Consider the following 27,154-nt stretch of genomic DNA (forward strand, 5'->3'; position numbering starts at 1 on the left):
TGAGTTCCCAGACGGCATTAAGAAGATCACTGAGGAGAAAGCACCTGCCTGAACAGTTTTTCAATGCACACGGAAGTGCCCAAATCTGGAAAAAATGCCACAAAGGACACTTACTAATAAGGAAGAGAAGTGAGCACTAGGATTTAAGGCAGAAAGGGACAGGCTAACTTTACTATTTAGTGCAAATATAGGTTTAATGATCAAACCTGCCCTTATCTACAAAGCGCTAATCGCCGAGCCTTGAAGGGAAAAGATACACCAGATGCCAGCCAAGAAACCTTTTTCTGGATGATATACTGATGCTCTGTTTCTGAAGGCAGGAAATACTTGCCAGCAAGGGACTTCCTTTTAACATTCTTTGAATAGTGGACGATGCCCCTGGCCACTGAGAACCCTGGGAGTTCAACACCAATGAAATCAATAAGGCTCATTATCCACAGTGCTCTATGGAAATGGTTGTCAATGCTAGGGAAGAGAACCCCGATAGAACATCATGAGGGTCTGGAAGGATTACACTAGTGAAGATGCCTCAGCTGTTGCAGAAACAGCTATGAAAAGTCATCAACCCTGAACAATAAATTCCCACTGGAGAAAACTGTCCAGATGGTGCATGACTTCACAGGATTTTTGAGGAGCAAATCAAGGAAAACATGAAAAAGATAGTGGATGTGGCAAAAAAGGTCAGGGATGAAGGGTTAAGTTGTGGATCTTAGAGAATTTCAAAAGCAAGCAGAGGAATGATGCAGGAGATGACCTGGGGGAGATAAATGCATCCACAACAGTGCCAGAGGATGGGCACAAAGAGGCAGAAGCAGCAACAGAAAACAAAGGGACATTAGACAATCTGGCAGTGTTGTTCCAATTATGCAAGACTGCTCTGACTTCCTTACGATTGATATGGATCCTTCTGTGATACAGCACTGAAACTACAGCAAACACTGGAAATAGGACTGGGACTATAAATATTTATAGAGTAATGAAAAAAGGAAAACAATCAGATGGGGAATTTACAATGTATTTCGATAAAGCATACCTGCCTCCCTTCCTTCCCCTTCTACCTCCTCCATGACCCAAGACAGCAAGATCAACAGACTACTAAGATGAAGTCCTGTATGATGACCAACTGCACTTAATGGTCAATAATCACTATGTTGTACAGTTAATGGACCTACCTGTTGTGTGTGTACTTGTGAGTGTCTTGGTGTTAAATTAACCGCACAACAAAAATTGTACGAGGCATTTTTGGTCATCAGAATCACCATCACCTAAGTATTCATCACATAGAACACTGGGTGCAAGACCTGTATAGAACTGAACAGCCTTTTCTATCCTTACAGGCATAAGGCGAGTAACATTTAATGTAACATGAATCATGTTAGTGTTCTTTCTTTTTTTATATTAAGGTATAATTGATATACAATCTTGCAAGGTTTCACATGAGCAACACTGTGCTTGCTATATTCACCCATATTATCAAGTCCCCCCAAAACACCCCACAGCAGTCACTGTCCATCAGTGTGATTAAGATGCTGGAGTCACTACTTGTCTTCTCTGTACTATATGCCTTCCCCGTAAATTACATGTGCTCATCAGGATACCCCTCAATCCCCTTCTCCCTCCCTCCACACCCATGCTCCACCACCCCTCCCCTTTGGTAACTGATAGTCCCTTCTGTGAGTCTGCTGCTGTTTTGTTCTTTCAGTTTTGCTTCGTTATTATACTCCACAAATGAGTGAAATCATTTGGTACTTGTCTTTCTCTGCCTGGCTTATTCCACTGAGCATGATATCCTCGAACTCCATCCATATTGTTGCAAATGGTAGGATTTGTTTACTTCTTATGGCTGAATATTATTCCATTGGGCATATATACCACCTCTTCTTTATCAATTCATCTACTGATGGACACTTAGGTTGCTTCCACATCTTAGTTACTGTAAATAGTGCTGCGATAAAAATAGGCGTGCATGTGTCTTTCTGAATCTTGGACCTAGTTTTCTTTGGGTAAATTCCTAGGAGTAGTATTCCTGGGTCAAATGCTATTTCTTTTTGTTTTTTTGAGGAAGCTCCATATTGCTTTCCACAATGGTTGGACTAATTTATATTCCCACCAACAGTGTAGGACGGTTCCCCTTTCTCCACTTCCTCGCCAGCATTTGTAGTTTCTTATCTTTCAGATATTGGCCATCCTAACTAGTGTGAGGTGGTTTTAATTTGCATTTCCCTGATAATTAGCAATGTGGAACATCTTTTTATGGATCTGTTAACCATGTGAATTTCTTCTTTGGAAAAGTGTCTGTTCAGATCCTTCACTGATTTTTTAATGGGATTATTTTATTTTTGGGTTTTGAGGCATGGAGCTTATTTGGATGATAACCCCTTATCAGATATCTCGTTTAAAAACATATTATCCCATATTGTAGGATGCCATTTTGTTCTTGGCTTTGCTTTACAGAAGCTTTTTACTTTGATGTACTCCCATATGTTCATTTTTTTTTGGTATCATTAATGTAATGTACAATTACATGAGCAACACTATGGTTATCAGACTTCCCCCATTCCAAGTCTCCACCACATACCCCAATACAGTCATTGTCCATCACCATAGTAAGATGCTATAGAATCACTACTTGTCTTTTGTGTTGTACAGCCTTCATCGTACCTCCCCTGACATTATGTGTGCTAATTGTATTGCCCCTTATTCCCCTTATCCCTCCCTTCCCACCCACCCTCCACAGTCCCTTTCCCTTTGGTAACTGTTAGTCCATTCTCGGGTTCTGTGAGTCTGATGCTGTTTTGTTCCTTCAGTGTTTTCTTTGTTCTTATACTCCACAGATGAGTGAAATCATTTGATACTTGTCTTCTTCCGCCTGGCTTACTTCACTGAGCATAATACCCTCTAGCTCCATCCATGTTGTTGCAAATGGTAGGATTTGTTTTCTTATGGCTGAATAATATTCTGTTGTGTATATGTACCACATCTTCTTTATCCATTCATCTACTGATGGAGACTTAGGTTGCTTCCATTTCTTGGCTAATGTACATAGTGCTGCGATAAACATAGGAGTGCATATGTTCTTTTCAAACTGGGCCCCTGCATTCTTAAGGTAAATTCCTAGGAATGGAATTCTTGGGTCAAATGGTATTTCTATTCTGAGTTTTTTGAGGAACCTCATACTGCTTACCACAATAGTTGAACTAATTTACATTCCCACCAGCAGTCTAGGAGGGTTCCACTTTCTCCACATTCTCGCCAATATTTGTTGTTGCTTGTCTTTTGGATGGTGGCCATCCTGACTGGTGTGAGGTGATATCTCATTGTGGTTTTAATTTGCATTTCTCTGATGATTAGAGATGTGGAACATCGTTTCATGTGCCTGTTGGCCATATGAACTTCTTCTTTGGAGAACTGTTTGTTCAGCTCCTCTGACCATTTTATTAAATTATTTGCTTTTTGTTTGTTGAGGTGCGTGAGCTCTTTATTTATTTTGGATGTCAACCCTTTGTCGGATCTGTCATTTATGAATATATTCTCCCACACTGTAGGATGCCTTTTTATTCTATTGGTGGTGTCCTTTGCTGTACAGAAGCTTTTCAGTTTGATGTAGTCCCACTTGCTCAGTTTTTGCTTTTGTTTCCCTTGCCCGGGGAGATATGTTCATGAACAAGTCACTCATGTTTATGTCCAAGAGATTTTTGCCTATGTTTTTCCTAAGAGTTTTATGGTTTCATGACTTACATTCAGGTCTTTGATCCATTTTTGAATTTACTTTTGTGTATGGGGTTAGACAGTGATCCAGTTTCATTCTCTTACATGTAGCTGTCCAGTTTTGCCAACACCAGCTGTTGAAGAGGCTGTCATTTCCCCACTGTAAGTCCATGGCTCCTTTATCATATATTAATTGACCATATATGTTTGGGTTAATATCTGGACTCTCTATTCTGTTCCACTGGTCTATGGGTCTATTCTTGTGCCAGTACCAAACTGTCTTGATTACTGTGGCTTTGTAGTAGAGCTTAAAGTTGGGCAGTGAGATCCCCCCTGCTTTATTCTTCCTTCTCAGGATTGCTTTGGCTATTCGGGATCTTTTGTGGTTCCATATGAATTTTAGAACTATTTTTTCCAGTTCGTTGAACAATGCTGTTCGTATTTTGATAGGGATTGCATTGATTCTGTAGATTGCTTTAGGCAGTATGGCCATTTTGACAATATTAATTCTTGCTACCAAGAGCATGGGATGAATTTCCATTTGTTAGTGTCCTCTTTAATTTCTCTTAAGAGTGTCCTATAGTTTTCAGGGTATAGGTCTTTCACATCCTTGGTTAGGTTTATTCCTAGGTATTTTATTCTTTTTGATTCAGTTGTGAATGGAATTGTTTTCCTGATTTCTCTTTCTGCTAGTTCATCGTTTGTTTATAGGAATGCAACAGATTTTGGTGTATTAATTTTGTATCCTTAAACGTTGCTGAATTCCAATATTAGTTCTAGTTGTTTTAGAATGGAGTCTTTGTGGTTTTTTATGTACAATATCATGTCATCTGCAAACAGTGACAATTTGACTTCTTCCTTACAAATCTGGATGCCTTTTATTTCTTTGTTTTGTCTGATTGCTCTGGCTAGGATCTCCAGTGCTATGTTGAATAAAAGTGGGAAGAGTGGGCATCCCTGTCTTGTTCCTGATGTTAGGTGAACAGCTTTCAGCTTCTCAGTGTTAAGTATGATGTTGGCTGTGGGTCTGTCATATATGGTCTTTATTATGTTGAGGTACTTGCCCTCTATGCCCAGTTTGTTGAGAGTTTTTATCATGAATGGATGTTGAATTTTGTCGAATGCATTTTCAGCATCTATGGAGATGATCGTGTGGTTTTTTTCCTCCTTTTTGGTGATGTGGTGGATAATGTTGATGGATTTTGAATGCTGTACCATCTTTGCATCCCTAAGGTGATCCCACTTGATTATGGTGTATGATCCTCTTGATGTATTTTTGAATTCAGTTTGCTAATTATTTTGTTGAGTATTTTTGCATCTATGTTTTCATGAGGTATATTGGTCTGTAATTTTCTTTTCTTGTAGGGTCTTTGCCTGGTTTTGGTATTAGAGTGATGCTGCCTTCAGAGAATGAGTTTGGAAGTATTCCCTCCTCTTCTATTTATTGGAAAATTTTAATGAGAATGGGTATTATGTCTTGTATATATGTCTGATAAAAATCAGTGGTGAGTGCATCTGGCCTGCGGGTTTTGTTCTTTTTATTACAGATTCAATTTCATTGCTGGTAATTGGTCTGTTTGGTTTTGTGTTTCTTCCTTGGTCAGTCTTGGAAGATTGTATTTTTCTAGAAAACTGTTCATATTTTCTAGGTTATCCAGCTTTTTAGCATATAGAGTTCCACAGTATTCTCTAATAATTCTTTGTATTTCTAATAATTCATAGTATCCTCTAATATTCTTTGTATTTGTCCATTGTGACTTTTCCGTTCTCACTTCTCATTCTGTTTATGTGTGTACATTCTCTTTTTCTCTTATTAAGTCTGGCTAGGGGTTTATCTATTTTGTTTATTTTCTCAAAGAACCAGCTCTTGGTTTCATTGATTTCTTCTATTGTTTTATTCTTCTAAATTTTATTTATTTCTTCTCTGATCTTTATTATTTCCCTCCTTCTGCTGACTTTGGGCCTCATTTGTTCTTGTTACAGTTTCAATAACTGTGACTTTAGACTATTCATTTGGGATTGTCCTTCCTTCTTTAAAAAGGCCTGGATTGCTTTATACTTTCCTCTTAGAACTGCCTTTGCTGCAACCCACAGAAGTTGGGGCATTGCACTGCTGTTTTCATTTGTCGCATATATTGCTTGATCTCTGTTTTAATTTGGTCATTGATCCATTGATTATTTAGGAGCATGTTGTTAAGCCTCCATATGTTTGTGAGCCTTTTTGTTTTCTTTGTACAATTTATTTCTAGTTTTACACACCTTTGTGATCTGAGAAGTTGGCCAGTAAAATTTCAATCTTTTTTAATTTACTGAGATTCTTTTTGTGGCCTAGTATTTGGTCTATTCTGGAAAATGTTCCATTTTCACTTGAGAAGAATGTGTATCCTGCTGCTTTTGGGTGGAGAGTTCTGTAGAAGTCTGTTAGGTCCATCTGTTCTAGTGTGTTGTTCAGTGCCTCTGTGTCCTTATTTTCTCTCTGGTTGACCTGCCCTTTGGAGTGAGTGGTCTGTTAAAGTCTCCCAGAATGATGCATTGCATTCTATTTCCTCCTTTAATTCTGTTAGTATTTGTTGCACATATGCTGGTGCTCCTGTGTTGGGTGTATATATATTTATAATGGTTATGTCCTCTTGTTGGTCTGACCCCTTTATCATTATGTAATGTCCTTTTTTATCTCTTATTACTTTCTTTGTTTTGAAGATCTATTTTCTCTGATACAAGTACTGCAACACCTGCTTTTTTCTCCCTATTGTTTGCATGAAGTATCTTTTTCCATCCCTTCACTTTTAGTCTGTGCATGTCTTTGGGTTTGAGGAGAGTCTCTTGTAAGCAACATATAGATGGGTCTTGCTTTATTATCCATTCTATTACTTTGTGTCTTTTGATTGGTGCATTCAGTCCATTTATATTTAAGGTGATTATTGATAGATATGTACTTATTGCCATTGCCAGCTTTGGATTCGTGGTTACCAAAGGTTCAAGGGTATTCTTTACTATCTAATCATCTAAGTTTATCTCACTTATTACACTATTATAAACACAGTCTGATGATTCTTTATTTCTCTCCCTTTTTATTCTTCCTCCTCCATTCTTTATATGTTAAGTGTTTTATTCTGTAATCTTTTGTGTTTCCTTTGACTGCTTTTGTGAATAGCTGATTTTACTTTTTGCCTTTAGTTAGTATTTGGTTTGTCTGCTTTCTTTGGTGTGAATTTATTTTCTCTGGTGACATCCATTTAGCTTTAGGAGTACTTCCATCCAGAGCAGTCCCTTTAAAATACCTTGTAGAGGTGGTTTGTGGGGGCAAATTCCCTCAACTTTTGCTTATCTGGAAATTGTTTAATTCCTCCTTCAAATTTAAATGATAATCTTGCTGGATACAGTATTCTTGGTTCAAGGCCCTTCTGTTTCATTGCATTAAACATATCATGGCATTCTTTCTTGTCCTGTAAGGTTTCTGTTGAGAAGTCTGATGGGTTTTCCTTTGTAGGTGATCTTTTTTCTCTCTCTGGCTGCTTTTAATACTCTTTCCTTGTCTTTCCTCTTTGCCATTTTAATTATTATATGTCTTGGTGTTTTCTTCCTAAGGTCCCTTGTGTTAGGAGATCTGTGCACTTCTATGGCCTGACAGACTATTTCCTTCCCCATATTGGGGAAGTTTTCAGCAATTATTTCCTCAAAGAGACTTTCTATTCCTCTTTCTCTCCCCTTCTCCTTCTGGTACCCCTAAGATGTGAATATTGTTCCATTTGGATGGGTCACACAGTTCTCTTAATATTGTTTCATTCCTAGAGATTCCTTTTTCTCTCTGTGCCTCAGCTTCTTTGTACTCCTGTTCTCTTAATTTCCATTTCATTTACCATCTGTTCTACCTCTTCTAATCTGCTTTTAAATCCCACCATTCTATGTTTCATTTCAGATACTGTATTTTTCATAGTTTTTCTTGAAGTCCTCCCTGAGATCTTGTATATTTTTCTATAGCTCTGTATGTTTCTGATATTTATTTTGAAATCTTTGTCAATGAGATTGGTGATTTTAGTTTCACTTAGCCCTCTTTCTGGTGTTTGAGGGATTTGGGTTTATACAAGATTCTTTTGCCATCTCTTAATTCTAATGATTACTATTGAATAATAAGTTTGTGTAGGTTGCACCCTCTAGTGCAGAGAAGCTCTACTCTCTGGAATTGCCCAACACGTGGAGCAATGGCAGGGGTCACAGACAGGGGTCACAGGTGAGAGGTGCCTGCCCAGAAGAACTCTTTCCTGCTTCCAGGCTGCAGTGCCTGCCTCCAGCGCCAGGGCCAGTGGGTTGAGTGTCCATGGAGGAGCCTCTATGCTATGCCCCTGTAGCTGATGTAGCAGGGGCTGCACTCCAGCTGGCCTGGTGTGACGCCAGGGGCAAGTTTTGTGAACCAATGCTGACTGGGAGGAATGAGTGTCAGGCTGAGTATTGCAGTGTCAGGCCCTGGCAGTGTATCGCCAGCCAGGGGGAAGGAGTGCCTGAAGCTCCTGAGTGTTCACAATCTGCTTGGCTGAGTGTGCCAGGATGATTTTGTCTGCCTGTCCTTTCTCTGAGCAGCAAGCTTCGTGTAATCCTTACCCCGTTAGAAGCCCTCTCTCTGTTGGGAGGTCTCTCAAAGTGCCTGCCTTTCTTTCATCCTGGATTGGCCAGTTGTGGGTACCTGTTTTCCACAAGCAGCTGGAATCTCAGTCTCTCCAAGTATTCCGCCTGTCTTTGCTTTCCAACCCCTATAACCTCCAGAGCACCATGTAATGTGGGTTCGTGCTCCTGCAGTAGATCTCTAGGGGTCGGTGTTTATCAGTGCTGGACTTCTACTCCCTCCCCGTTCCATTTGTCTTCCTCCCGCCAGCTAGCTGGGGTCAGGAGAAGGTCTTGGGTCTAGCCAGATCACAGCTTTGCTACTTTATCCTTTTCCATGAGTTCTGTTTTCCCCAGATGTAGGCCATCTGTTGAAGTATTCTTTCCAGTCCCTCTTTCAGGATTAGTTGTATTTGCTGTATTTTCATTTATATGTGGTTTTGGTAGGTTTCTGCCTCACTTGTTATGTCACCATCTTTTACTGCCTCCCCATTAGTTTTCTTATTGTTTCATAACTGTTTTCAAAGAATTGTATTACCATACAGCATGCCATTCACTCTCACTGATGAAACTGCTTTTCAGCCTATCAATGCAAGTGTTTTATTTTTTTAAGTAACACTGTTTCCAGTACTGTCTTATGACTGTAACACTATATGCTGAAATATTTTTCTAGCCATTCATTCATCAGTGTGTAGGCTAGGCTACAGCAAACCAATCATACTGATTACACTGGACTACCAGAAGGCAATCATACTTCTGCCTCTCCATTAGCAGGGCATGAATCGTCATGCCTGTAAATAAATATGTATTTTGATAATATCTTTTAATCTTTGATATGTAGTCCTAGTAATACATATAACATCTACAGTGCTTTGTATCATATGAGACAATATTGATGTAGGTACTGACAGATTCACCTTGCAAACAGATGATGTAAACAATATAAATAAATGCAGTTCTGCAAATGTATTTTCTCTTCCTCATGATTTTCTTAGTATTTTCTATCATCTAGCTTATTTTATTGGAAAGCTACAGTATAGAATACATACAACATACAAAATATGTGCTAATCAACTGCTTATATTATCAGGCTTCAGGTCAACAGTAGGCTACTGGTTAAGTTTCTGGGGAGTCAAACACCAAATTCTGACTGCATAGGAGGTATTCACACCTAATTTTCACGTTATTCACAGGGCAACTGTAATGACCGGCCAAACATTCTCAGTTTTAGACTTAATGGTTTCAAGCAGATTGTGGAATAACAAGAGACTCAAAATGCACTTACCTGAAAGACTCATGCCCTGGAGTATCAATAATCAGCATGCCAGGAATCCTCACATTCTCTCTATCAAACTAGAAAAGATAGGAAAAGTGGGAAGCTTAAGAAAGCCAAAATCATTCAAGTTCCTTTACAAAACAATTACTCTGCCAATGGTAACTTAAAAATACCATTTCCTTTTCTAAAACAGACTGTTTTAAAATAGTCTATGAAGTAAGTTAATGAGGAAGTATAAGCATTAACATTTTCATTATCAACAATTTTACAAAAAAAGCTGAAATGAGAAAATATTCCCTTTGGTAATGTTTTATAAAACTATGATATAGTCTAAACTGAGCAGAGTAGTAGTAGTAAGTAACCAATGACATCAGTCATCTGAGAGTGATTATCTATAAAAAGCTAACATACAAGAAGAGTTTCTCTGTATTTGGAAAATTTATCTGGTCCCATTTTAGAGCGATTCTAAACTCTGAAAAATATCCCAAGGAATATTTTAAAGAAAACTTACCATATCAGCCTAAAATTTTAAATAAGTCATATCCTGCTTAACTCAAATAAGACCACAACATTTGATTTTCTGAACAAAAGCACATTAATGAATGGAAACAATATTACAACAGCCCTGATAAGAACATTCTCTTTTAACCTCAAGGGTAACTAATTTTTACTAACCAACAAATCATCATGAACACACACAAAATTTTGTTTACTTCGCTTATCAGTATTTTTTGTCAATCTTAGATGATTTTTCAAACTCTTATCTCCTGCTTTGACTTAGATCAATCCAAATGTAAAACATTTCAAATTTGCATTCTGGTGGTCTTGACAACATTCCCTAAGCACTGTAATTATTTCCATTTACCTGTCTGCAATACAAACAATGTAATTACAACTGTCATATAAAGGTTACCCTGAGAACTTTAAAACAGGCCTAATAAAAATCATGTTCTGCAATAACACCAGATTTCAGGTCTGGCAACTGATGGAATAAGCTGTTATAAACTCCCCAGTGGCTAACACACAGAAATAGCAAATAAAATAAAACCAAAGTAAATTTTAAGTCACAATTTTAAAATTTCAAGAGAACTGTCCTAAAATGAAGATTTTAAACTACATATTGAACTGCAACACCACATAACTAGAAAATTAACCCACAACAAGCAATCCCAAGTTGAAAAAAGACCACATTAAAAGGTTGAAAACCAGCTTGTGATCAAATTTGAAAGGCAATACTTTATGTGAGAAGAAACTGGAGTACCAGTTAGGATACTTAAGGAAAGAAACTGTGAACCAAGGATTTTATATGTAGCCACCTGACTTTCCAGGATGAAGGCCACAAAGAACTATTCAATATTCAAAAATCTCAACAAATGTTATTCCCGTTATTCTTAGGAGTCCACCAGAAAACAAGGCTCATTAAACACAACTGAAAACAAAACAAAACAAAAACTGGAGAGAGAAAGATCACAGATCCTTTCTATATAAAGAACTAGGTCTAAGCAAGGAATAAAAGGGAACACTAGAATGTAATAATACATGCTCTGTATTTCAGCAATCATCTTGTTATTTCTCAATTCACCTGCTACATGACAATGGGACTCCAGAATTACTTACAAGGCTCAGTTCTAGGCTTTGGCATGGCATGTTTAAGATAAGCCTGGAACATCCTGCTATACATGCAACCAAAGACTAGTGAGACTACCAGAACTATATCAAAGGAGCCAACCAACAGGCAAAGTCAGCACAGCAATAACTGAAATGGGTTAAAACACTGTAAATATGCTTAAATCCATGAGTTTATATTAATACAGAATCAAATTGGTCATTCTTTATTTTAAAAGCTGGTTAGAAACAAAAGGTTCAAGTGTCTACTGTGCCTTTCCTGAGTAACCAGACAAAAAATTAGACAGCTGCTCTATAGAGTAACCCAATAAATAAAGATGGATGGGCTTGGAATGTCAACATTTTGCAACCTCTCACACATTCAAAGGTAGAGAGTACTTCAAAGTTACTCCTGGGGGGAAGAAGAGGGGTTTTAACTGGAAAGGGACATAGAGGGTTTCTGAGGTAACCTGGCCATCTCTTAACATGGGTGACAAAAAGGGTGTCTACATTATAATGATTAAGCTTTACATTAACCTTATGTGATTTTCTTTATTGTGTTATATTTAACATAAACTATCTCCAAAGTAGAGAAAATAAAGGAGATAAAATATAATCAATCTGATAGAAGGAAAAAGGAAGTGGGGGAGGAAATAGAATTTTTTGAACACTGAGATCTACATTGGAGGGGCATGATACTATTCTAACTTCAGAATAGTGATTGGCTCTTGGAGCAAGAGGGGCAGACATGAAATATGAGGGTTCCTACAACATCTAATGTTTTATTTCTTAAAAAGGATCTGAAACCAAATAAGACAGAGTGGCACATATGTTAATTACAAATAGTGAGAATATAGGTCTGTTATACTCAGCCCTTTTTTCCCCTAAGTTGGAAAAAATTTATGCCTTAATTTTGTTAGAGATTAAAACACACAAAATACAGTATACTTACATTTTTAATCATCTTAGTCTGTTCATTAATAGCTTCAAGGGGAACATTGGTGGCCCCAATTTGCTGTGTGATACCACCTGCTTCACCATCTTGCACATGTGTGTGACGGAGCTGAGATAAGACAGCAGGTTCAGATATGTGTTTCAAAATATAAAAAGAAGCAAAAGTAGTGAGAAAGTAGTAACTTATTTACTGTAAACAGAACTGCCTATGTGTGCTATAGTGTCTATTTAGGATTTTTAAAAATAAACTTTAGTTTACTTAAAAGGTTGTATCAACATATGAGTTATTTTTTCTTACTTTATCTAGAATTTTTGTCTTCCCTGTATCCACATGTCCAAGTACACAAATAACAGGGGCCCGTAGCTTTTCCATATTTACATTTTTACTATGTTCAAGTCGTCGTTTCTAGGAGTGAAAAATAAATAATCACAAAATCAAGTATTATTTCAAACCATCACTATCATTATTTTCCTTTATATTATTTTGCCTCGGCAAGAGAATGCCACAATCTTCATCCACATTCTTTGTTGATTTAATGACATGTAACTGCGTTTTACAATGTGAACTTTACAATCTAATTCTCATCACAGTACCTGTGTACAAGTGTACAAAGACAAACACATTTAGAATAGATTTCAAAGTAGCATTGTTAAATATGAATTAAAATGGTGTAAAGGTTTGGCTCCAACTTTCTGAGTACTTTTGTACATGGCAAATTTAGTGGAATATGATGAATAGAAGGAACTGACCTATTTGTCATACTTATGTACAAGTACAACCTCTAACATATGTGGAGGGTTATATAAAATCAGGTATACTCTTGCATTCAAACTATTTCATTAGAACATAAGAACTATAAAGAAAAGATTTAAAGCAACTTATTTCAAAGCTTTACCCAGTGTACAAATGCTATAAAACCTTCCAACAGAGGGTTTATTTAAAGCCTCAGCACAAAAGATCCAGCAACATTTTCTACCTTCTCAAGGTATCACTAACTATGAGATAGCTTGTCCTTGAACCACACAGTTTTTCTATCGCATTTACCTAAACACTTCAGCTTTCTGAGAACCAAACCACATGCCAGCAGTTCTTTGAAATGACAACATTTCAAGTAGAGATGTCATTCAAATGAGATAAAACTTTCATCAAAACTCTGAAGTAATGTCATCTACCACTTTTGTAAGAACTCTTTACTTTTATTTCTACCACTAGACAATGGATCTTTCTGTAGAAATTGGAATGAAAAAATTACTTTAGAATGTCAAAAGTGAAATGCGAGTATCTACTAACAAAGAATAAGTACACCATGGCTTCACAGTATGTACAACTCAAACAAGAACATCATGACCTTAGTGAGGATTTGATATGGTTGAAAACTGACTTTCTCTCCCACACTTGGTGAACTGTTTAAGTTTTCCTGAGGGCAATGTAGGCCATACAGACTTTAACTAAAAAATTCTACCCCTAAGTATCTGTCTAAAAAGAATTCATATCTAAGAAGCAATGACAGGACAAGTGTATAAAGATGGACATGTACAACAATGTTTGTTTACTGCCATATTGTTTATAATAGAAGAATTACTAACCAGTTAATCTTCTTTAGTGGGGGATTTCTTAATGACTGTTTTCTAAAACCCAGGTATAATACCCTACTGGTTCTTTAATCTTGAACTTCCAGCCTTAAGACTGGTCAGAAAATAAACTTGTTGTTTCAGCCACTTAGCCTGTGGTATTTTGTTACTGGCAGCCGAGGTCAACTAATACCAAGTTAAATTAGGATCCTTCTATAAAATAGAACACAACATACAGCTGTTGAAGGAACTGAGGCAGGACTTCTTGAATGATGGAATGAGGGGCTCAGCAAATCCTCTCCCCAAAAAGAAAAGGTAAAACTGGACAGAATAGTCAAAACAACCACTTAAAAAACTGACCAAAGGCATATAACAAATTGAGAAACATTTAATTCAGACTTACACTATATTCTTTGAGATGTTCACTTGTCAACAAAAAATTACAAGACATACAAAGAATCAGGAAAATATGACCTATAACATAGTAAGAAAAACGCAGTCAACAGAAACTGTATGAGAGTCTCATATACTCAACTTAGCAGACAAAGACTTGAAAGCAGACATAACAAACATGTTCAAAGAAAAGGGAACTATGTTTAAAGAAATGAAGTGTGACGACTCATCAAAAGAGGATATCAAAACACATAATAAAAAACACATGGAAATTCTGAAGTTTAAAAAGTTCAATTACAAATTTAAAAATTCACTAGAGGGGCTCAACAGTAGATATAAACTGGTAGGAGAATCACAAGGAGAACTTAAAGACAGATTAATAGAGATTATAAAATCTGAAAGAAAATGGAAAGAATGAAGAAAAATGCACAGTCCATCCAGGAAGTCTATGGGACACCTTCAAGTGCACCAATTTTCATACACTCGGGGTCCCAGAATGACAGGGGACACAGAAATAGGCAGAAAGAGCATCTGAAGAAATAATGCAAAAAACTTCAACATTTAACAAAAAAATATTAATCTACACATCTAAACAGCTCAATGAACTTCAAGTGGGATGAATACAGAGGTATCCACACCAAGACACATCATAGTTAAACTGTTAAAAGCCAAGATCAAAAAGAAAATCTTGACAGTAAGAGAAAAATCACTCGTTATGTATAAAGGAACCCAAATACAATTAACAGCTTAATTTTCATCAGAAACAATGGAGGCCAGAGGGCAATAGGATAACATATTTAAAGGGCTAACAGGGAAAAAAAAACCTGCCAACAAGAATTCTGAATGCAGGAATACTATCCTTATAACATGAAAGTGAAATACAACAATTCCCAGATTTACAAAGACTGTGAAAATTCACTGCTAAGATGATCAGTATGATGAGAAATAAAGTTCACCAAGCTGAAGTGAAGATGAGCAGAAAACCACAAAGCCACATCAAGAAAAAAGAAGCAAAGTCATACAGCACATACAGAAATAGAAATGTTTCTTCTATTTTTCCTAGAAGATAATATCACAAAACAATTATTCCAAAATTACATGGTTGAGCTTGTAATATATAAAGATGTAAGAAATATTACAAAGTACACAAAGGCAAGGTGAGGGAGAGACTTATACTGTAGCAAAGAAATGACACCAGAGAGAAACTCAAATCCAGAAGAAATGAGTAATACCAAAAATGTTAATATTAAAGACTCTATAGATGAATTTTTCTTTCTTCTCTTAATTCCTTTAAAAGATATAGGATCAAATTAAGACATTAAACACCACTGATCTATTAGGATTACAACATTCATAAACATATGTCACAGTAATAGCATAAAGGAAGGGGGAAAGAAAGGATCTATATTGAACAAAGTTTGTATTTTACTATAATTAAGCTACAAATAATCTAAAGTAGATACTGATAAATGAAGATGCATGTTGTAATGCAACCATGAAGAAAATAACTTAAAAAAGTCATGCAATATGTAGAAAGCAAACAGCAAAAAAACGAAGAAGAAAATTCAACCATATCTATAGTAAACTTAAATGTAAATGAATTTAAATACTCAAACACAGACTGGGTGACTGGATAAAAGAGCAAGATTCAACTACATGCTCTCAACAAGAGACACCTTAGATTTGAAGACACAAATAGATTAAAAGTAACAAGACTGAAAAAGACATACCATGCAAATAGTAATTATAAGAGAGCTAGAGTAGCTATATTATCAGACAGAAAAATATTATTAGTGACAGAGATGTATCTATCATCTCAGGAAGAATTATAAAAAGCATAAACATATACATTAAGAGCCCCAAAATACATGAAGAAAAACTGACAGCATTGAGGGAGTAAATATACAATTCAACAATTGAGAACTTCAATAACCCACTCTCAATAATGGAGAGAAAAACTCCACATAAAATAAGCAAGTATACAGAAAATCTGAACAATATCCTATCAACTAAATATTCTTAAACTGATCACCAGACCCACTAACAGCAGAATCCACCTTCTTCCTAAGTGTACAAGAAACATTCTCCAGAAGAGATCATATGCTAGAAGACAAAACAAGTTTTATTTATAATTTTTCATTATTTAAAATGGTAAAATTATTATTTACATGAATCAAAATTATTTAAATTTTTTTAACTGATAAAAACTACACAAAGTATATTCTCTGACAAAAGTGGTCAGAATTCAGAACAGCAGAAGGAAAATGAGGAAATCCACAAATATTTGTAAATTATGACAATATACTTTAAATAACAGATGGGCAAAGAATAGTAAGGTATTTTAGAAAATACTCTGAGCATAATGAAAACAAATATACAACATAGCAAAATTTCTGGGATGTAGCTAAAGCAGTACTTAGCAGTACTAAACCAGTACTTGTAAATGTCTGTATGATTTTAGAAAAGATCCCAAATCAATAATTTAAGGTGTCGCTTTAAGAAATTAGCAATAGAAGAGGAAAACTAAACCAAAACTAAAGTAAGAAAATAATAAAGAGCAGAATAAAAATCAGTTAAAGAGAAAACAAAAATAAAGAAAAACCAATGAAACCAAAAGTTAGGTCTCTGAGAGATCAAAAAGATAGAAAACCTTTAGCTATACAGACCAAGAAAAACAAAGAGGAGACACATCACCAATATAAGAGCCAAAAGAGGAGATGCCACTACTGACTTAGAAACTCGGACTGTAAAGGGATAGATACTGTAAACAATTTTAGACTCAGAAGTTAGATGAAATGTAATCATTATTAGAAAGACAAAAATTATTGAAAATGACTCTAGATGAAAAAAGAAAATATGACCAAATAATCTTATATATAATTTATAATTATGATAAATATATATCATTTTATTTATGTAATAATATAACAAGAAACTGAATTAGTAATTTTGAAATCTTCCCATAGGAAAAAGATTCATTAAAATTCTGCCAAAATTTTTAAATAGGATATAGAATCCTTCACAAACTTCTGCAGAAAAATGAGCTAAAGATATAAAGAACAAAAGGTATAAGTTTTTTGGACGAAAACACAGGACAAAATATTCATAACCTTGGGTTAGGCAAAGATTTCTTCAGTGCAACACCAGAAGCATGCTCTATAAAAGAAAAATGTGATAAACTGGATGTTATCAAAATTTTAAATTTGCTCACTTCAAAATAAACTATTAAAAAATGAAAAGAACTCTTACAATTCATTGAAAGACAAATTACAAAATTTTTAAATGGACAAAATTTGAATAGATGTTTCACAAATGAAGATACAAGGGCCAATAAGCTCATGAAGAAATGCTACACAAAGAATGGGAACCGAAATAACTTGACATATATTAATAGCATACTACTTCACATACACTAGAATGACTATAACTGAAGAGACAGTACAAGTATTAGTGAGGATGTAGAGAAAGAAGAATCTTTAACTGGTGGGAATCTATAATTGTGCAGCCACTTCAGGAAATAGTTTAGCAGTTTATGAAAAAGTTAAACACAAATTACCATATGATTCAGCAATTTCACTCCTATGAATATATCCAAAAGAAATTAAAACACATTTCCATTCAAAGACTCATATGTTTATAACAATACTACTTGTAATAGCCAAAAAGTGGAAACAATTTAATGTCCCCCAACTGGTGAATGGATAATAAAATATGGCATATTTATACAAAAAAAACATTTGGCAACACAAAGGAACAAAGCACTGACAAGCTACCACATACATGAATAGAGTAAATAAAATGAGCCAGACACAGAAGACCACATGCTATGTGGTCTATGTTACAACAGACCTTCTTAATCCCTTCAGAAAATGTATCCCTACTTAAAATTTAAAGAAAAAGGCAAACACTGATACATAATGATTAAAACAAAAGTTAAAAAATGAGAATTACACATGAAAAGATGAATAGTTTTCATCCTTACAACTAAAGTAGCTTTTAGTGTATTTTTATGCCAAACTAAGCTAAGACATAATTAAAGAAAATCCTCTCTTGAAGTCTACTGCAGTAAATAGGAAAAATATAGTAAGCCTACTATGTATGTGGACTTTACTAAATAGAAGTTTAACTACCCCATCAGATTTATACAACTAAAATGATCAGATGCTTCATGGTAACTAACCTAACTAGGCAAGGAAAATTCTTAACCTATGTTTTTAACTAGAGGGTAAATGCTCAGAATACCTCTGCACACCTAAAAACCATCACTCAAAGAGCACATTATAATTTGGAGAGAGCAAGAAAAAAAATTATGAAGCCATTGCCATTCTGTCTTAAGGGAGTAAGGCCCTTTGGTTAGATCCGAGTCAAAGATCTATTATGTCTCAACATATAAAACCTGGGCAAGATGCCAAGTTGAGACTATACTCTTATCAGTGCTGCTCAATAAAAGCCTTTAGCTGTAAAGTACAGTTCTAATGACAAGAGAGGAGGAGTAGGGAGAAAAGGAGTAAGGAGAAAGGGAAAAATAAATACCTCAATCCTCCGTTTTGCTTTGTCATAAGCTCTTTCTTCTTTAGTTCTATCATCATCAGAGTCATATTCAGATTCTGAACTCATTTCTTTACTTGGCTTTTTATCTAACATTTTCCCAGCATCTTTCTCATCTGACACCTTTTCATCTTCATCACCTTCACTTTCTTCACTTTCTCCTTCTTCATCTTCCTCTTCACTCTCTTCCTCTTCTTCCTCTTCCTCCTCCTCCTCCTCCTCCTCTTCAAGGTTTTCTTTTACTTCTATATGTACCGTGTTCCCTTCTATCAAGAAAACAAAGAAATTTTACAAGTTAAAAATGAGAGATTTCTATCAAGATAAGAGACTTTAAAGGGAAAACAGTACTGAAAGTGTATTAAGTAAGGCAGAAGCATTGCAACACATTGTTAAATGCAAACTGCGCATATCATAAATGCAAAGTGTGTGTCTGCATGCTACAATGAACACTGCCATTTAACAGTAAAAACTTAATGCATCAATTCATACTTAAAGTAAAAGCATTATATGAGAGGGAACAGAGATCCTAGGAGGTGAACACAACACTTAGTACTTCTTTCCCCTTGGGGTCATTTGCTAATCAGAGAGGAAGCCACTCAAAAGCTAAGCAGTGCTTTTAATAGCCCCTCACTGCTGAGGGGCCCAGGCACTAGGCCTACCCAGTATTCAGCAGGGAAGGAGAGGGACAGACACAGGGTAAGGTCCTTAATGTGGGGTGAAATCCTGAAGAACTGCACCCAGGCTGTAGGACGAACAAGAAGTAAACAGGACCTCCCCATTATTGGCAAATCACCTCCAGATTCTCTCATTTCTAAATCCGGAATAAGATGATTCCATATTGCTAGTTCATTCAGACTCTAGTGAATGTATACATAACTTCTCTCTGGAGAAAGAAAACACCATTCTTGACCTCAAATTATTTCTATAGTTTTACAATATAATATCCATCATAATATATAAAAATAACAAGCCACATGACAAAAAAATTACATGAGGAAAGCTGGCTTCTATATACTGAAGTTATAAAAGCAAGATTTAAAAATGACTATGCTTCCAACATCAAGGAAGCAATAAAATAAATTTTAGAAAGTGAAAACCTAAAATAGAAAAATGGAGATTCTAAAACTGGAAAATACAAAAGACAAAGTTAAAAACTCAAGAGATGGGTTTAACAAGAGAGTAAAAACAGCTGAGGAGAAAATTAATGAACGAGAAATTTAGATCATGAGAAATAATCTAGAATGAACCACTAAGACTCAACTGGAAAATACACAAAATAGGAAGATATAAGGATATAGTAAGAAGGTCTACCATAGCTTTAACTAGAATCCCTGAGGGGAAATAAATAACAGTTCCTAACACTGCAAAACTGATAAAAACACAAAACCATACATTCATAAAGCTCTACAAGCAGAACAAATTAAACACATGAAAAATTTAGGTTGACACCTGACTTCAAAACAGAAATAACAAAAGCCAAGATAATAATACATTCAAAGTATTAAATAAGCAGAATTTCAACAAAGAATTCCTCACTCAGTAAATACACCCTTCCAAGTGAAGATGAGATAAAGGTATTTTTAGAAATGCAAAAATGGAATGTCTTACTAAATTTAGATCCATACTATTTATATTCATACTGTGAATTTATTAGATTCATATTAAAGGAAATTCTAAAACATGTTCTACACGCAAGAAGAAATTATCCCAAATGGAAGATCAGAAACACAGGAAGAATGAAGCACCACAAAATGCTAAGCATTAAACTTAAATACTGACTGTAAAAATAATAAGTTATTATGGAGTTTAAAATAGGGAATTAAAATAAATGAGAACAATGATAAATTGAGAACTGGGTAAATGTTGTTCATGTATTCTATAGTCTCTGCTACCATCTGGAAAGAGGGTAACTTAGACATTGATAGTTCAAAGATCCATGTTGAAAGTCTCTACAGTAAACACTAAAATTAAGTAGGAAAAGAGTACACAATTTCCAAGTTACTGGGTGAAGAAAAAAAATGGAATTAAAAAAAAAATCCAATGATCCAAATATGGTTAAAAGGAGAGAAAAAGAAACAGAATAAGAAATGTTAAAGATGACAAATATAAAACCTACATACTTCATTATTTACATCAAATGTCAGATGTAATGGGCTAACTGGATAAAACACAGATTGACAAACAGGATTTTAAAATCTCATGTATATGCTGTTTTAAGGACACAGGAAGAGTAATAAAGATAGAAAAAGATCATGTAACTCAAAGCTGGTATAGCTATATTAGTATCACATAAAGCAGACTTTAAGGCAAAAAGCACCGTTAGAAATTAATAAAACATAGATATATAAATAAAATTAATCAATGATTAAAGTCAATTCATCAGAAAGACATGATTGTATCCACCTAACTATATTATATAAATACATAAAACAAAACTTAACAGTATTCAGGGAGAAATAGACAATGTAGAAACATAATGGAAGATTTTTAGCATCCTACTCTTAGTAACAGAAAAAGCACACCAAAAAAAACCTCCGAACATAAAAGATTTAAACAAAATGATCACAAACTTGACTAAATATAGAGAACAAAGCACCACCCAACCACTGGAGAATATAAACTCTTTTCAATTATATATTGAACATTTATAATAATCAGCCATTTTCTGGGTTGTAAATTAAGTCTAAACATATTTCAAAGGATAGAACTATGTATGTTCTGTGGAGAAGTAACCAGCAGATAATTAGAAAACCCCACCATCTGTAAATTATGAAATATACTTCTAGATATATCATAGGAAAAGTTAATATATCAAAATGGAAATTTCTAAATAAATCATAGGTAAAAGTTAATATATCAAGATGGAAATTTAAAAATATCAACATATCAGAAGTTGTAGAATTTGGCTAAAGCCATACTTAAAGAAAGACTTATAGTTGTAGAAAGCCAAATACCCATCTCAGCAAGCTAGGAAATAAGCCAGCAAATTAAACCCAAAGGAAGATCTCAGTAATAAAGAACAGAAAGTAATGAAAAAGCAAAGGCCTTTTATTCATAGTGATTAGGAACCATACTATTTATCTGTATTATCTTTGTATTATATTTTACGTTAAAGGGTCTTCTGTAGGCTAGCTTTAATAACCTAACCCCATTACTAACATCACTCTAAAAAATGTATTCTATTTCCTAGGCATCTGACAACCTCACAAAAACAATTTATTCATAAAATGAGGAACCACATTCCTCATTTAATTTAGGAACCCAGCAATGTAGAGAGCATAAAACTGTCCCTATCCTCAAGAATGTTCTGGCTTTTACAATTGGGAGGCTGACTATTCCTTTAAATACACACACCTCTGCAAACCACCAGATTTATCCACACATGCCTACAAGCTATTTACCTTTTTCTCTCTCCTCATCACTGGCCATAGCTTCCCAATCATCCAATCCAGCATCTTCAGTTTCTTCTTCCTCTTCTGTAAACGAAGTTTTCATTAAAGGAACAGAAATTATCTAGCAATATGAGACTGCTCTTAGAAAACAGTGGAAAATTAGCTAACATAGAAAGAAATGTTTTAATTATGCAAAAAAGTATACAATTTCATTATCTTTGGAACTATTTTTCAATACAGCTAGCATGTTGTAATTTACTATTACCAAATGCCTCCCCATTTCCTAGTATTTTGAATATACCATATTAAATTTAAATCAGATTTCATATTTGAGGTAACTACAAATTCACACATTAAAAATTCTTTTACACCTTGAAAAGGGTACATATGATTACACTCCTGAGGATGAATGAAAATCACATATATGTATCTTCTTTTTGGTCTTTCAAGTTATACTTTATACATAAGAATTACTTATTTTACTGTTAACTTCTACAGATAAATACAAATACTTAAATTACAGAGCTGAAGATACAAAGCTACAATTCTACTCCAGCTAAAATAAGGGAATGCTGTGCTTAAAACCCCAAAATAGGAAGAAGGTGTAATTCTGAATATTAAAGACTCACTGTAACAATAATGACTCTTTTTACTGAAATCCAGTCAAACAAAACTATTATCAAGTTAAAGGAAGATGAGGGCGGAACATGTGGTATTTGCTTCCCTGTAATAATTACTTTTGCCAACATGTTTGGATGAGTCATCCCGAGAAGGAAGAAATGACTCACGGACATGTATCCCAAACATCCTTCTAAATTAAGCTGTTCTTACTACTGCTGTAAGTATCACCTAAAGTAGTGGACTACTAATTAGTATATCAACCTGGATTTCTCTAATTACAAATTTCATGCTAAGCTGAGGGGTTCCCAGGTAATGAGAACCTTTTTTATACTGAGAACAGGAGGGTAAAAAGACAGAGAGGAATTATCAATAATATCTTTCACCAGTGTGGATCAGTCTTGATATTCTCTAGAGCTGTGCTCACTCTCACTGGTATCTTTAAACACCAAAGATTCTCTTGATTTTTTTTACCAAACACATGTGTAGCTAGCCTCTGGTTCTCCTATTAAGATCTAGTCTCATGAATAAGAAAATGTTTATCTTAAAAAAAAAAGAAAGCCAGAGATATTCTCCAACCTCAAAACACACAATGAATAAAGTGAATCTGCTTATTGATTTAGCAAATAGCAGATCTCTAAAAAGGCTTAACAATGCTTCAAATTAGCTTCTGAAGGATTAAATAAAGAACTTCAGGTCTTCTTTGGTACCACCTAAGATTTTTGACCTGTAAATTATAATGTCCAAGAAAATCCAAAAACCTGTGTCCCGTGAAACACTTTACTCACACAACTGAAAAGAACAAAACTGATTTGTGTCTCACCTCCATGCTTTCAAAGTGGAAATGAAAAGAAATGGTCTAGAGAAGAAAAAGAACTATGAAGAAAGAAGACTACCCCACCAGATATTGGGTTTCCTCCAACTAATGATAACTAAGACAACTTATGACACATCAACACTATTTACTGGCCTGGTTCAACAGGAGGTGGTGTCACTTCTTTTTCTGGTACTTGTTCCACAACTTCTACAGTAGCACTTAATTCTATTTGTTCAGATACTGAAAAAAGGGCAGAAACAAAGTTAGTAATACCGTTTCTGTGCACAATTTCCATTAAGATACTCTGTTAAGGACTAAATAAAAAACAGCAGTGCAAACTTTAATTCTTTAGCAAGTTTAGAAAATGGCTAAATATCAGTTGCATATTTTACAGTAAAGTTTTTCTTTCTTCTCAAGAAATAGAATGTAAAATTACATAAGGTTGAAAAAAAACAAAAATAATAATGACAGTTGAGCTTTTAAGTTAAGGGTAACTCTTAGGGGAAGATCCGGATTTTTCAAACACAAGTAGTTTCCATTAACATGTCGTTTAAATTAGTTAAGAATGATAATGATAAGAAACAAGGCATAGGAAATAAGTTTTAATCTGCAATTGTGATTTGTTGATGTCTCTTTAAAAGGCACTCTTGTTTTGCAAATTGTAGGAAAAAAGGCAAAGAAAACTGTTTCTAAATGACAGGCTATTTTGTATACAGACCTTCTTTATTTTCTAGCTGCTGTAGTGTTTTTTTCTTTTTTTTATCTTCATAAACTGGCCTTTTCTTTGGCAAAGAATCTTTTGATGGCACTTCAACACCTGTGGATAAAAGTGGAAAACTCAGATTCATATTACTTACATGTCAGCTAAGAAATACTACTTAGGTAACATTTTACTCACCTCAAAATACATACCCTAAATTATAAAACATCCATGGAAAAACCTTTTTCAAACAAGGTATTTTTTATATTTCTATACATTAATATTCTTTTTTAGAGTCCAGTTCTATATGACTTTTGACAAATGCCTGGTTTATGCAACCACCAATACAATGATGATGCAGAATAATTCTATCACTGTGTTGTTCTGTAGTCAAAACCAAGTCACATCCTCAGTCCCTCAGTCCAGAACTGATCTGTTCTCCACTCCAAAAGATTTGTTTTCCAAAATATCACAGAATGAAACCTTATAGCCTGGTTGCTGCCATCATAATGGATCTGAGAGTCATCTTCACTGCTCTATATACCAATATGCATTTGTTTTTATTGCTGAGTAACTTTCCATTATGCAGATGTACCAGAGTTCCTTTATACATTATAGTGGATGGGATGTTTCTAGTTTTTCGACAATTATGAATAAAGCTACTATGAACATTGGTATGCAAGTTTTTGTGTGAACATTTTTCCGGGGTGTATATTTTGGAATAGGAATGATGGAACATTAGGTAAATATGCATTTAATTTGGTAAGAAACTGACAACTGTTTCCAAAGTGGTTTTACAATTTTGCATTCCCACCAGTAACTCTGAGACTTGAACCATTCTGCATCCTCCCCAGCATTTGGTAGAAACAGATGTTTGGGTTTTTTTCTTTAACTTACATATTCCAATAATTATGTAGTGATAGTTCATAGTGGTCTTACTTGAATTTCCCTAACAACTAACGATGTTGGGCATTCTCTTCATGTGCTTAGTTTCTTGGTGAACTGTTCAAATCTTGCCCATTTTTAAATAGGTTATTGTTTTTCTTATTGTTGACTTTTTGAGTTATCCTTGTATCTTCTGGACATTAATCCTTTGTTAGTTATGTGATTTTTAGGTAGTGGCTTTGAATTCTCTCAATGGTGTCTTTTGCAAAGCAAGAGTTTTAGCTACTATCATTTTCAATTATGCTATCATTTTTTCCTTTTATGGATTATACTTTTGAAGTTATAACTAAGTGTTCCTTGCCTAACACAAGAGCACAACGATTTTCTGTTTTCCTCTAAAAGTTTCATAGATATACACTTTATATGTAGATTGGCGATCCATTTTGAGTTAATTTTTATATAATGAGATTCAGGATTAAGTTTTTTTGTTTTGTTGGCATAGAGAGATGCGAACACTATTTTTATTTACTGAACTGTCTTTTACCTATGACAGGGGAAAAAAAAAATCTAACCACATATGTAACACAGACACTATCCTATTCCACTGATCTATCCTTTTGCCAATATCATACTGTACTGATTACTATAGCCTTATAGCAAGTCTTGATATCAGATGTTGTGAGTCTTTCAAGTTAATTCTTTTTCAAAAAGGTTTTAGCCATCCTAACTCCTTTTTCTTTTCATATGCATTTTAGAAATAATTTACAGAAACCCACAAAATATCCTGCTGCAATTCTGATTGGGACTGCATTGACTCTACAGATCAGTTTGGGAAAACTGGTATCTGAATAATATTATGTCTTCCAGTTTATGAATGCAACACCTCTCCACTTACAAATCTTTTATTATCTTCATCAGTGTTTTACACTTCCAACATACAGATCCCTCAAACATTAGAATTATAACTAAGTACTTCATTTTCTTTTTCAGGGATCTACTGTAATGTAAATAGCACTGTTCAAAAATTTTTTATTTTCAGTTGTTAAGTTAGCACTTACACAGTATACAAAATACTAGCATACAAAAATATAATTGGTATTTCCATACTGGCCTTATGCACAACCTTTACATTTATTAGCTGTAGGATTCTGCATTTTTTTGGGGGGTAGACTCCATGGGATTTTTCTATATAGGCAATTGTCAGCTGTAAATAGAGTTCTACTTCCTTCCAATTTGCATGCTTTCTTTTGCCTAATTGGCAAAGATAGTACATTCCAGTGTGATGTCCAATGACTATGGTAAGAGTAGGTATTCTTGCCATAAACACAGCATTAGGGTCGAGCATTCATCATTCACCATAAGTGTTAACAGTTGTGTTTTTATAGACGTCCTGTATCAGGATAAGAAAGTTCCCTTCTATTCCTAGTTTGTGAATTTTTGTCATGTATGGATGTTGAATTTTGTCCAATGAATTTTCAGCATTTTTCTGCATTTAGTTTCTCTTTTTTAAGTCTGTTAAGATGGTAAAATAATGGATGGCAAAATACATTCAGTGAATTTAAAGTCTGCAGTGAAAGCAGCCAGGCATTCCCAGGATAACATTCACTTGGAGAGAGACACACACACACACACACACACACCACACACACACGTAAATCAAATTGCTGATCTTTTGTTGAGAATTTTTGTGTCTTTGTTGATGAGGGATATTGCTCTGCAGTTTTCCTTTCTTGTTATGTCTTTGTCTATGGTATAAGGATAATGCTATCCTCATAAAATAAGTTGGGTAGTTCTAGAAGATGTTCATTAACAGCAGTATTTCTTCCTTAAATATGTGTTAGAATTCCCCAGTGAAATCATAGGGGCCTGAAGTTTGATTTGTTGGAAATTTTTAAGCTTAAAATCTAGATAGATAGAGATGTGTATTTTTTTTTTTGAGATGTGTATTTTTAAATTAGATATAGAACTATGCAGGGTATATATTTCTTTGTGTCCTTTGGTAGCTTATGTCTTTTAAAGAATGGTCCTATTTTACCTAAGTTCCTGAATTTATGAGTATAGATCATTTTAGTTCTGCCTTATCTTAA

The 27,154-nt window shown here is 34.8% G+C and overlaps 1 protein-coding gene across 1 annotated transcript in view; it reads right to left on the reverse strand.

Moving 5' to 3' along the window:
• The window catches only part of EIF5B (eukaryotic translation initiation factor 5B), an 82,060-nt gene that overhangs the window by 21,816 nt on the left and 33,090 nt on the right, over positions 1 to 27,154 (reverse strand). Inside the window, exons 7-13 of the mRNA XM_036880061.2 lie at positions 24,201 to 24,299; positions 23,636 to 23,722; positions 22,057 to 22,131; positions 18,641 to 18,921; positions 12,441 to 12,548; positions 12,141 to 12,251; positions 9,593 to 9,660 (exon numbers count right to left, since the gene is read on the reverse strand). Coding sequence (XP_036735956.2) covers positions 9,593 to 9,660; positions 12,141 to 12,251; positions 12,441 to 12,548; positions 18,641 to 18,921; positions 22,057 to 22,131; positions 23,636 to 23,722; positions 24,201 to 24,299 — 829 coding nt within the window. The remainder of the gene's footprint in view (positions 1 to 9,592; positions 9,661 to 12,140; positions 12,252 to 12,440; positions 12,549 to 18,640; positions 18,922 to 22,056; positions 22,132 to 23,635; positions 23,723 to 24,200; positions 24,300 to 27,154) is intronic.

Source organism: Manis pentadactyla, chromosome 2 (genome assembly GCF_030020395.1).
Source record: "Manis pentadactyla isolate mManPen7 chromosome 2, mManPen7.hap1, whole genome shotgun sequence".
Taxonomy (NCBI): domain Eukaryota; kingdom Metazoa; phylum Chordata; class Mammalia; order Pholidota; family Manidae; genus Manis; species Manis pentadactyla.